The sequence below is a fragment of the Gobio gobio genome (assembly GCF_949357685.1).
Source record: "Gobio gobio genome assembly, chromosome: 21".
In the NCBI taxonomy this organism is placed as follows: Eukaryota; Metazoa; Chordata; class Actinopteri; order Cypriniformes; family Gobionidae; genus Gobio; species Gobio gobio.
In genome coordinates this window covers 21637021-21649272 of record NC_137117.1, presented here as the reverse complement: position 1 = coordinate 21649272, position 12252 = coordinate 21637021, and the positions used below count along the sequence as shown (strand labels likewise).

The following is a 12252-nucleotide window of genomic DNA, read 5'->3' as shown; positions in this document are numbered from 1 at the left end:
ATACTTCAATATAAATCAAGATTTAGTTTAACCTTCTGTACGTAAATTAACAATGACTACTAGGTGTCACTGACCAATAAAACTGAATTGTATCATGAAATTAAAATTAGGATAGCCCGAGAGAACTTCTTTAAGCAGTAAAAGTGCAACAAAAAACACATCAAGTAGTGTCCTGTTCAAGTAATTTCAACACAAACAGCTTTTTTTTTTTTTGGTTACTTACAGGTTTTTTTGCAAGAAAACTAGCATATCTACATTTTCTGGCAGTAGCTGGGATCTTTGCGCATTTACAATGTCCCCTGCTGTCGAAAAAACACGTTCACTAGGAACAGAGGTTGCTGGAACTGTGAGGTAGGCCTTTGCAAGAGGTGAAAGAAGTGGGTAGATTTGAGCATTTTCTTTCCACCATTTCAGTGGACAGCTAGTGAGGGGAATAGAAGAGCTCTTCCAGTGCTGTCTTTTTACTAGGTGGCTGTTCTGGCTCAACTCTGTGTGCTGCATCTCTTTGATCTGCTGCATCAGTGGGATTTCCATCACTGGCACCTCCCTCCTTCGTTTGCTTCCCAGTTACAGCCTTAAAATAAAATAATTAAGGTATACTAGTAAGCAAGTATAGTTTCAATTACATACACAAAAGGTGTGGTATAGTTTCAAGTACATACACAAAAGGTGTGCACAAAGTAGGTTACACAAACATGCAATTAGAGTGACAAACACACACAAGTGCAAATACACAGATTCTCAGACAATTTGTAATGCAGACAACAAGACATACCTGCTGTAACTGGTTTGATTTGTTCTTCAACCGGTGGAAAACCTCTTCACGTTGTTCAGGGAGTAAGTGGGGCAATGACCGAAATCTGGGGTCCAAGGCTGTACCCTCTAGCAGATAATCCTGTTCCTCTGTGAATCTGCTTGAGAGGTTTTGCAGGATGGCTGTCTTCATGATGGCAATAGTTGTGGAGTCTTTCTCGTCCGGTGTCATGCTCTGTTCGATCATGGCTTTCAAGGGCAATATGAGTGACAGCGTGGGGCTCTTTTCATCAGACAGGACAGTGGTGGCTTTTTTTAACGGTTTAAGGAGGTTTACTATTTCTTCGGCGTCACTGATGTCAGCGCTATCCATAGTATCGAGTTGACGTGCATTTTTGCGCACCTCTGTGCTCAAGAGGGCTGCCGTTATCGCAGCTTGTTGCTCGAGATAGCGTTCCAGCATCTCCATTGAGCTGTTCCAGCGTGTAACAACATCCATGATAAGCTTGTGTGATGCGATCTCAAGCATATTTTGCTTTGCCGCGAGCACAGCTGTTGCTGTGGTACTGCGGTGAAAGAAAGCCACGACTTTCCTCACGCGACCAAGCAAGCGACTGACGCGGGGAACATTCAATCCTGCTTGCGAAGCAAGATTCAACGTGTGTGCAAAACACTTAATATGCGGTGACATCCCTGCTTCCCTCACTGCCACAACCATGTTGCGTGCGTTGTCTGTAACGACAGCTATGCTATGAGCAGATCTTTCAACCTCCCACTCTTGTATGGTCGCTTTTAAAACATCAGCTATGTTTGTACCAGTGTGCGACTCGAAAAGCGGGTGAGTCTGAAGCACAACACTTTTCATTTCCCACTCTGTGGTAATAACATGCGCTGTGACTGTGATGTAACTCTGAACAGCCCTCGAAGTCCATCCGTCAGTTGTTATCGCCACACTCTCAGCATTTTTCAAAACATCTGTCACACTTGCTTTAACTTCGTTGTACAGGGATGGAATTACCTCCTGACTGAAGTGCGGGCGTGACGGAATATGATACCTGGGCTCCAGCACCCTCACCAAATTCGCAAAATCCAACATTTTCGACGACCGAGAATGGCCTCATGTCTTTTGCGATAAAAACTCTGATGCACCTGGTTATTTCTTGAGCTTTTGCACTTGACTGAGACCATGTTGAAGCAAAGCTACGTTCTAAAGATAGTTGGCCTTCTTTCACTCTCTTTTTCGCACCCGGTTGCAGGAGTTTCTCTTTGTGGTACCGTTTTAAATGACACATCATATTTGTAGTGTTCGACGTCGTGTATAGCATTGTTTGTTTACAGTATTTACACACAGTTCGTGTTTTGTCTGTTTTTTTTACCGTCCTCTTGTCGAGTAACTGGAAAACCAAAATGCTGCCAGACTTCAGACTTGTAAGTGGACGGAGCATCTTCTATTTCTATTTCAGACGAAGTCGAACTCATTTTGCCCTGCTACTGCTCACAGTTCAAGCGATTCATTTGAGCCTGAATGCAAGCGTGACGTATGACGCGGGTGCGGTAGCTCAACCAATAGGACAAAACAGATGTTATATGTATTAATTTGAGCGTGGATGCAAGTATGATGCGGGAGCGGTAGCTCAACCAATAGGATAAAACGGACGTCAAATCGTAAAAAAAGAAGAAAAAAATAATAATAATTATAATATCGACATAACTCTACGATACATATCGTGACATTTTTGAATCGCGATAAATCGTACCACGATATATCGTTACACCCCTAGTAATTATTCTGTATTGGCTTTTAGTATTATAATTATTACTACAATTAAAAATGCTTCATGTTCATCAGGACATTTAATTGGGCCCTGTCCATGGGTGGGAAAGTACCCGTGTCGGAGGGCTTGGAACACACTGAGCTGCCTGATGGGACGGGAGAGTTCCTAGATGCATGGTTGATGCTAGTAGAGAAGATGGTGAACCCCAGCACAGTTCTGGACTCCCCACACTCTCTGCCCGCTAAAGTGCCTGGAGCAACCCTCAATGCCCCACAGTTCAGCGCTTTACGCTTTCTCATCGTCACCCAGAAGGTAGGAATGTAATAAATGTCATTGTAAATTATATAAATACACTTGCGTTGTCATAATGAATTGATTGTAATTTTTCATCTCTTGTTGTAGGCTGCATTCAGCTGTATTCGTAACCTATGGAACCGTAAGCCCTTGAAGGTCTACGGTGGACGCATGGCTGAGTCCATGCTGGCCATTCTGTGCCACATCCTACGAGGGGAACCTATCATCCAGGAGCGGCTCTCCAAAGAAAGGGAGGGCACTGCTCGGCCTGAAGAGGAGAGCAGCTCCACAAGTGCTGGGGGAACAAGTGGCTCTTCAGGAGCAGGGGGAGTAGTTGGGGAAGGAGTGCCTGGAAGTGCCAATGGAAGCTCTGCTGGAGGCTCTACAGAGGAGGGGAGCAACTCAACAACTCGCAGAGAGCCACAGGTCAACCAAGCTCAGCTCACTCAGGTAACGTTACTTCCTGATGTAGGTCCCTATGAAATGTTATATTTTTTATTGTTAGTTGACATGCCTTTTATACAAGGTCTTGTGTTGTAATTAAAGAGATCTATTATACCTGAAGAAAGCTATTAGCCAGTGCTAACCAACCCAAATCTGAACTCCTTCACAGCTAATAGACATGGGCTTCTCCAGAGAGCATGCAATGGAGTCTCTGCTGAACACCAGCACTATGGAACAAGCCACCGAGTACCTGCTCACACACCCTCCACCACTGCTCAGCGCAGCTGTCAGAGTAAGACCCTACCACAGACAAAACCCTCTCTCTTTCTCTCATACAAACATACACACACAAGCACACACAGACAGGATGCACACACGAAGTATAAGCTAGTGTAGTCACTGTGAGCTTTGTTTCTGTAGGAGTTCACCATGTCTGAAGAAGACCAGATGATGCGGGCCATTGCCATGTCTCTAGGTCAAGAAGTTAGCATGGAGCAGCGCTCAGACTCACCTGAGGTGGGCACCCACACACTCATTTTTACATCACTTAAATAGGAGTTAATGCATAGCACAGCATAGGTCACCTCACCTGCCTACTTCACATCTTCTTCAGCAAGCTTTCTCTGCCTTTGAATAGACACACGAGTCACACCCCTGTTACTTTTTGTCCATAGGAAGCAGCTCGCCGGCGTGAGGAGGATGAGAGGAGAGCAAGGGAGCGCGTAGAAGAGGAAGAAGCTCGCTGTCTGGAGCGCTTCCTGGAAGCTGAGCCTCTAGACACCACAGAGCTACATTCCTTCACAGACTCAATGCTGCCTGGCTGCTTCCACCTGCTCGACGAGCTGCCAGACACAGTCTACCGCCTCTGTGATCTGCTCATGACTGCTATTAAAAGGAACGGCCCTGAATACAGAGACCTCATCCTCAGACAGGTGGTCAATCAGGTCAGTATGCACATATATGCTCGCAGCGTACTATTGATATAGGAATTTGTACAATGTACATTTTTCACAAATGAATGTTGCTTTTTTCATCTATTTAATTTGCTGTACAAAGCAAATTTGCAGTATTTGCTGGAAATTATATAGTTATTAGAATTATTCAGGCTAGTAAAAAGGCATGATTAACAAATACAAACTATAGTGCTGCATCTTCAATGCTCTCTGGGTAGGCTGCATTCTCGGGTTTAAGTTACAACCATGGTGTGCTTTAGACCCTATCCTCAGCAGTATGTTTGTGTATATTTACAAAGGTGTGGGAGGCTGCTGACGTGTTGATAAAGGCTGCGGTGCCGCTAACCACCAGTGACACCAAGACAGTGTCTGAGTGGACGAGACAGATGGCGACCCTCCCTCAGGCCTCCAACCTGGCCACCCGCATCCTGCTGCTCACGCTGCTCTTCGAGGTACACGGTCTACTGCACACATCATCACTGTTTATTTATACACTATCTGCAAAAAAGTAATGGCGGATCTGCTTTGACAAGTAAGTGTGTTGTGCTGTGTTCCACAGGAGCTGAAACTCTCATGCGCTCGGGTGGTCGAGAGCAGTGGTGTCTTGACTGTGCTGATTAAGCTGTTGGAGGTGGTGCAGCCCTGTCTGCAAGCTGCCAAAGAGCAAAAGGACATTCAAACACCCAAGTGAGTCGCTGTCCTTCCCCTGTCTGCATGACTGATCAGCTCAGACATCAGCATTCTTAGAAAGCTCTGCTGACCCAAGCATGTTAGAAATGGAGTAGCAGAATTAGGGGAATAATGCCATGTTTGAGACCTTATTCAACACTTTATAGCCTTTTTATTATGAAATTTATCAAATGTTTTCCATGTCCCTTTTACAAATTTTGTCCCTTTTTAACATAAACCTACGTTTTTATCTGTAGATGGATCACCCCTGTGCTTCTGCTTATTGACTTCTATGAGAAAATGGCTGTTTCATCCAAACGAAGAGCCCAGATGAATAAGGTTGGTGCCAATTGAAGTACAAAGGCTGTATGTTATAATATTAAACTATGAATGTTATATTAATGTTATTCTTAATCATCTTAGTACCTGCAGCCCAATGGGAATAACTGGCGCTGGTTTGACGACCGTTCAGGCCGCTGGTGCAGCTACAGTGCGAGTAACAACAGCACCATCGACTCTGCCTGGAGAGCGGGAGAGACCAGTGTCCGGTTCACTGCTGGCCGCAGGAGATACACTGTCCAGTTCAACACCATGGTGCAGGTAACGGCTACAACCTGAACATGTATCTGATAGAAATTTAAATTTGATATATTTTTACCATTGTCCATACAGCATGAGTAATGGATCTTACTCCACAATGTGTTTTTTTTCCAGGTGAATGAGGAAACTGGGAACAGACGACCAGTTATGTTGACGGTACAGCGGGTGCCACGGATTCCCAAGACCCCAAAAACTGGAAGCGTTACTGATACAGAGAGGGAAGAGAGTGAACAGAGAGCAAAGACTGAGGAGACACAGACTGATACAGGTGGAGAAACAGCAAGCTTGTTTTTTTTTTATTTTTATCAAACGTTCGATAGTTTTGATTTTGGCTAAGAATGAAATAAATATACATCATTCGTAGATTTTTATCTGATTTTATTTATATTTGTGTGTGTATATAATTTATGGCTTTTTCAGATTCCAGCTCTGTGGCTGTGGAAATGGCGCCTCCTAAAGAAGAGACGGAGCAGAAGGATTCAAGCACGACAGCTCCCGCCGTCCTTCAGGACCCCTCTAGTTCCAGTGCTATTGTTGTACAGGGGCTGACTGAGGATATGATCACCATTTTGATCCGCGCCTGTGTCAGTATGATCAGTGTTCCTGTGGATCCGGACACATTGCACGCCACCTTGAGGCTCTGTCTGCGTCTCACACGTACACACCATTACGCCATGATGTTTGCAGAGCTCAAGAGCACCCGCATGATCCTGAACCTCACGCAGGGCTCAGGTTTCAACGGCTTCACCCCACTGGTCACTCTGCTCTTCCGCCACATCATAGAGGACCCAGCCACGCTGCGGCACACTATGGAGAAGGTGCATATTCACCTGAAAGCTTATCTTATCTTAGTTGTATTATCTGGAATAGTTTTATCCATATCTCACTGTTACTTGCTTCCTGTCTTTTCTCAGGTGGTACGGTCTGCTGTCACCAGTGGTGCAGGAAGCACTACTTCAGGTGTGGTGTCAGGAAGTCTGGGCTCCAGGGAGATCAACTACATCCTGCGTGTCCTTGGGCCAGCGGCCTGCCGCAACCCGGAGTGCTTTACGGAAACTGCCAAGAGTTGCATCCGAATTGCTCTCCCTGCCCCAAGAGGTGCTGGCACTGGTATGGTGGAAAATCTCCCAGAGATCCTCCCTAAAAGTCATATATCAGCATATATTGTTGTTCTTAAGCCAATTGCCTGATCACCGTCTCTCTCCATTTAATCAGCCTCAGATGATGAGTTTGAGAACTTCAGAATTAAGGGTCCAAATGCTGTCCAGCTAGTGAAGACCACACCCCTGAAGCTGTCCCCACTGCCCTCCATACCCGAAACGATTAAAGAGGTCATTTATGACATGCTGAATGCCCTAGCAGCATATCACGCTCCAGAAGAGGGTAAGAAATATCATCAGACAGAAAAATGAGAGCATGCTTGTATTTAGTTCATGGTCCAGATCTATCAAGCTGTCATCTCTCATGAACATCCACTTCTCTTAATGCTCTGGGTTTGTGTAGCAGAGAGAGGAGAGGAGCGAGCAACCGCAGTACCAGGGAGTCAAGACCTTTGTCAGATCCTGCAGGATGTCGGTGATGATGTCTACCAGCAGTACAGACTCACCAGACAAGGCAGTGATTTCGACTCGCAGTCTGCCTTCCACATCAATGTAAGAGTCAACATGGTTTTATGTATGTTGTGTAAGGTTTGTCAGATTTCTGTGTATTGCATCAGTTATCATAGAATTCCATAATTACCATCACTATTGCTAATATGTATTCTTCTAAACTTTTGTGACACTTGCCCTGCATTGTACATGCTATATAATGATATTCAAACTTTGTGGCTTATTGCGGAGAGATGTTTTAAATTTTCTAAGCAAACAGACAAAACACTTTGTCCGCTACATAGCAACATACTAGCAACCATCTAGAACACCATAGAAATGCTGTAGAACCCTTTTAAAAAGTATACAAATATTTCTTTTGATGACCTATGCCCGGGGTCGCCAACTAGCGGACTCCGGTCTGAATCCGGACCGCAAAGCCTTTTGACGTAATGAAATCAATAAATGCCATTTTTTTAAAAAATTCACATTTATATCAGGCAGCTCAGTAGAACCGTTTGGGTCCTATGTCGCCATGGGTTGCGATCACAGTTAACGTTACTTTGCTCACTGTTGCTATGTTCAGACGCGCGGTCACGCATGCAGTGAAGAAGGGACTGAGAGCAGAAAGCGGCACACCAAAACAACGGCATTTTTAAAAATTAGGAAAGTTGACGCTGAAAACCGAGTTTTCCGAGATGAATGGGTGGGAAATTTATTCTTCCTGCATCCTGTACAAGGCCTGTTTGTCTCATTTGCTCTGATTCGGTTGCGGTTGTCAAAAGTGGAAACATTAAAAAAAAATGTTTCTTGCACTTTTTAATTTTTCCAACACTGGTGGCACTATTTTTGCCTGTTTGTGTTTCTGAATGATATTGCTAATGATATTTTACCAGTGCAATTTGAAGCACAGAAGAGAGCAGTTTTCAATATTAGATACATTTAGTTAAGTAGAGACTATACATGTGAATGAACATAAAATGTGTTGAGATTTCTGAATTTTTATTTTATTTTTACCAGGGGGTTTTGCGTTCATTGATTGTTATTTATCTCAGTTCAGCAGAAAAAAGCGCTTTAGTTGCTAGTAATGTTGAAATGATTGTATTTTCAGTGCAGATTTAGAGATGAAGGCATTTTTCGTTCATCATATTTTTGTCAGACATGGTGACTGGTTGAATTGATATTTTGTACCAAAGCAACTTAAAGGACACAACAGATCAACTACAAAATGAGATCAATTTTGTGAAGGATTACCTATGTTTGCTTTAACAATATGAACAGACATGTTTTGTCCATATGAGAACATATTATATTTTGTTCAATTAAGAACACATGCTATCTACACTAATTTCTTTAGTCTGGCAATAAACATAAATTATTGTTTTTAGGTATATAATTGTCCGGACCTCGGCCGGTGAGGAGGGTTCATTTACTGGACCTCAAGCAATTTTAGTTGAACACCCCTGGCCTATGCCAATATAAAGCTGATATGATAGCAGGCTATTTAATTTAACAATATAAAATAACACAAGCATTACTGCAATTATATTTAGCATAACATTTATTAAACTAATTGGGAATAAATTATTTGAAACTATCAACTTTATAAAACAAGCAGCAAAATAAACAGATTTATACTTTACATAGCAGCTTCTTGATTCTGTAATCAAAAATTAAGAATTTGTTCAAAACATGGACAAATAGGAAGTAAACTGTAATCAACATTGCACTCAGTAATCTGTTAAGTCTTCACGCACTTGGTCACAGACAGTACGTGTTTTTACACAGGATACAATGTGCTCTTCAGCTGATTCACAGATGCTTTTGATTTGTGGATTGTGATCTTTTTTTAGATAGAAATTGTAAACAAACTAATGAAAACAGAATGGGCATTTGTGTGTTTGTGTGTCCCTCAGATGTTGGGTTTATTTGTGCTGTTAAAATAAAAGTCCCACTCACAACACTTATTGGCCAAACAAAAAACTTATCGGCCTATGCCAGTCATTTACAAAACTGCCAAATATCAACTAATATGTCGGCCTTGCCGATACTTTGCATATTTTTCCTGCCCTAGTGCCATGGATTGAGTTTTGCATGGGCAAGCACTACACGCATTTTCTTCACAAAATGTACAAATCTAGTTAAACTTTATTTGCTTTATGAGAAACACGAGTTTCCCAAGTGTATGTGTACTATAATGGGCTCAGACATGTGAGATCTGCATTAACAGTGGGTGTTAATTATACTCTATCAGACTCAGGTGTTTGCTGCAGATGGTGCCGTTGCAGAATCCTCCCAGTCTGGAACACCACAGGGAGAAGGTGAACACACACACACACACAGCTCAACCTTTCTTTATACAGTAACCATATTTTTCTCACTTGTGCTGGGACCTTGACTTGCCCTTGTACATTTTTCACATTATTATTATAATATTATGTGCCTAGCCTCTACGCCTGAGGAAATGCGTGAAGAGAAAAAGGAGCAGGAGGGAGAGAAGGGAGCTTCTTCAGAGGAGAGCCGAGCTGCTAAAGCGAAGGCCAGCAAACCTCTGATGCCTACCTCTACCATTCTGAGGCTTCTGGCAGAATTGGTGCGCTCATATGTTGGCATTGCCACTCTCATCACCTCTTACAACTACACAGCTGGCCAATCAGAGCTCATTAAGGAGGTGAGCAATATTGGAGTTGAGATGCCAGTAAAGTATTTCTGGTCAAATGTTTTACTTTCAACTTCTGTGTAAAATAGTTTTTTGAGAACTGAGACTCTTTATGCAATTTATACTTGAGATTCAGATCAACAGAGCATTTTTTTTTTTTTAAATATATAAATCTCAGTAAACCTCATTTGTCATGTAACATTTGTGACCCTATATATTTACAGGATTGCAGTGTGCTGGCATTTGTTTTGGACCACTTGCTCCCACACACCCAGAACTCTGAGGACAAGGACACCCCTGCCCTTGCGCGTCTTTTCCTGGCCAGCCTTGCTGCAGCTGGTACAGGCACCGATGCCCAAGCGGCCCTGGTCAATGAAGTCAAGGCCGCTCTGAGTCGAGCATTGGGCATGGCAGAGGGCACAGAGAAACACGCCCGGTCAGTCTAGCTGCCTAGTTGCTATACCAAACTGACTTTTAAACAATTAAGATATCTAGAAAAATTCTTAATTAGATGTGTAAAACTTAACTAAACTTTGACTTTTCTCTTTTTGCAGCTTGCAAGCAGTTATGTGCATCATCAGCACCATTATGGAGTCGTGTCCCTCCACCTCAAGCTTCTACAGCACAGCCACAGCCAAGACCCAGCACAACGGCATGAACAATATTATCCGACTCTTCCTGAAGAAAGGCCTAGTCAATGACCTTGCCCGTGTGCCTCACAGCCTCGATCTATCCAGGTAACGCATCAATTATATTTTATTTAAGGTATATATTTGTTTTTTAAAGGCGTTTTGTGTATCCCCCCCTATCCAAACCTTGTTTGATTGCCGAAAAAGTCAATTGATATATATTTGTTTTCCTTCACATTGCTTTTCTTTGTTTCTTGCAGCCCCAACATGGCAAACACAGTAAATGCTGCTTTGAAACCTTTGGAGACGCTGTCACGAATCGTGAACCAGCCCAGCAGCCTGTTTGGGGGTAAAGGTGGCTCCAGCAAGAACAAGACCGAGCATGATGCTGTTGGCACAGTCAGGGACAGCAACAGCAACACCCAGGATCCAGGTAACACTGGCATCATAGTATGGATACAGTGGCCTAACTGAATTTTCTCTGTGTGTGTATTTAATGGCTGATATTATCTACAGGAGAGGCTGGCGAGGCAGAGCCAGTAGAGAACCGTGAACGTGGTCAAGCCACAGATTCTGACCTGATGGATGGAGAAACTGAGGGAGACACCGTGGTCATTGCTGGACAGCCTGAGGTGCTGAGCACTCAGGCCATGCAGGTTAGAGAAAAGGAGATTGTGGAAACGTTCTCTCAGTTGATGAATATGAAAATCCTCCTCCAGCTGAACAATGTTTGTTATTCATATATGCTTGTAGGTGGAGAATGAGTTGGTGGATTTGATCGATGAACTTTTAGAGAGAGATGCAGGAACTGTTAATAGCACCATCATCGGTAAGTGATTTATTTGATTCCTGGCCAGCTATGGAAGCGATACAGAGATGGTTGCGCGTTTTTGATTTCGGTTTTACTGTTAATTAGTGGGTCGCTCTGGAGAGGACGAGTCTCAAGAGGACGTACTGATGGATGAGGCTCCTTCCAATATGAGTCAGGCCTCAACTCTCCAAGCCAACAGAGAGGGTAGGACGTGAATCTCTTATTTTTTCACTCTTGCAGCTTATGATGTTAATGACCCATAAATGGTATAGCTTAATCATTGGGCCTGGTAGAGAAGTGGGACATCTTGTGGATTTTAGGGTCTCCATCTGAAATTTAAACAGCATTGATGTAATTTTTTTTCTTTAAGTATCATGTATGTAGTTTTAAATATGAGATTTTTATTAAACTACATGAAATATTAGTGCTTAAAGAAAATTAACACCAGACTATTTAAGTGAGCTTTAAATCGTTAAAGAGTTTTGTTTTAAATTGTTGTGAAGTTTCTTCATTCTTAAATCTGCCTTAAAGGTAAATACTACAGTCATTTTGTTCTCTTTGCTGATTTAGACTCTATGAACATTCTCGAGCCAGAAGACGAGGAACACACACAGGAGGAAGACTCCAGTGGTAGCAATGAGGATGAGGATAGTCAGGATGAGGAGGAAGAAGAGGAGGAAGAAGAAGAGGAAGATCAGGTAATAAATGTAATAGTTAAAAAAACATAAACGCACTAAAGAGGGTGCTTTTCTCATTATGTTCTCTACTTATCTGCCCTTCTCATTATTCTCAGGATGATGAAGAGGGAGATGAAGATGATGATGATGAAGGCTCAGAGATGGAACTGGATGAAGATTTTCCTGACATCAATGCCGCCCCTCATATTCGTTTTGAGAGATTCGACCGAGATGATGACCTCATCATTGAGTTTGACAACATGTTCTCCACATCTGGTAAGTCATTTTGTATTTTAATAAACATCTTTCAGCTACTATACATTTATTCTCTTTCTCTCTTTTTTTTTGAAAATTTTAAACAGCCATAAGAAATTCTTTTCTTTTGACTTAATGTGTCAC

General features: G+C 42.7%; 1 protein-coding gene across 11 annotated transcripts in view; it reads left to right on the top strand.

Annotated features, from left to right (window-relative positions):
- huwe1 (HECT, UBA and WWE domain containing E3 ubiquitin protein ligase 1) overlaps positions 1-12252 on the top strand; it is a 52842-nt gene that overhangs the window by 19640 nt on the left and 20950 nt on the right. For 8 of the 11 annotated variants that reach the window (XM_079803190.1, XM_079803184.1, XM_079803191.1 and 5 more), the window contains 24 exons: positions 2603-2840; positions 2931-3272; positions 3436-3558; positions 3687-3782; positions 3941-4210; positions 4519-4671; positions 4779-4906; positions 5146-5227; positions 5312-5488; positions 5603-5756; positions 5909-6306; positions 6403-6598; positions 6704-6871; positions 6992-7140; positions 9332-9398; positions 9525-9748; positions 9961-10172; positions 10291-10473; positions 10626-10798; positions 10882-11021; positions 11119-11194; positions 11282-11380; positions 11747-11874; positions 11970-12129. In XM_079803190.1, coding sequence (XP_079659316.1) covers positions 2603-2840; positions 2931-3272; positions 3436-3558; positions 3687-3782; positions 3941-4210; positions 4519-4671; positions 4779-4906; positions 5146-5227; positions 5312-5488; positions 5603-5756; positions 5909-6306; positions 6403-6598; positions 6704-6871; positions 6992-7140; positions 9332-9398; positions 9525-9748; positions 9961-10172; positions 10291-10473; positions 10626-10798; positions 10882-11021; positions 11119-11194; positions 11282-11380; positions 11747-11874; positions 11970-12129 — 4136 coding nt within the window. The remainder of the gene's footprint in view (positions 1-2602; positions 2841-2930; positions 3273-3435; positions 3559-3686; positions 3783-3940; positions 4211-4518; positions 4672-4778; positions 4907-5145; positions 5228-5311; positions 5489-5602; positions 5757-5908; positions 6307-6402; positions 6599-6703; positions 6872-6991; positions 7141-9331; positions 9399-9524; positions 9749-9960; positions 10173-10290; positions 10474-10625; positions 10799-10881; positions 11022-11118; positions 11195-11281; positions 11381-11746; positions 11875-11969; positions 12130-12252) is intronic. The other 3 variants (XM_079803189.1, XM_079803188.1, XM_079803192.1) reach the window with 3 other exon arrangements.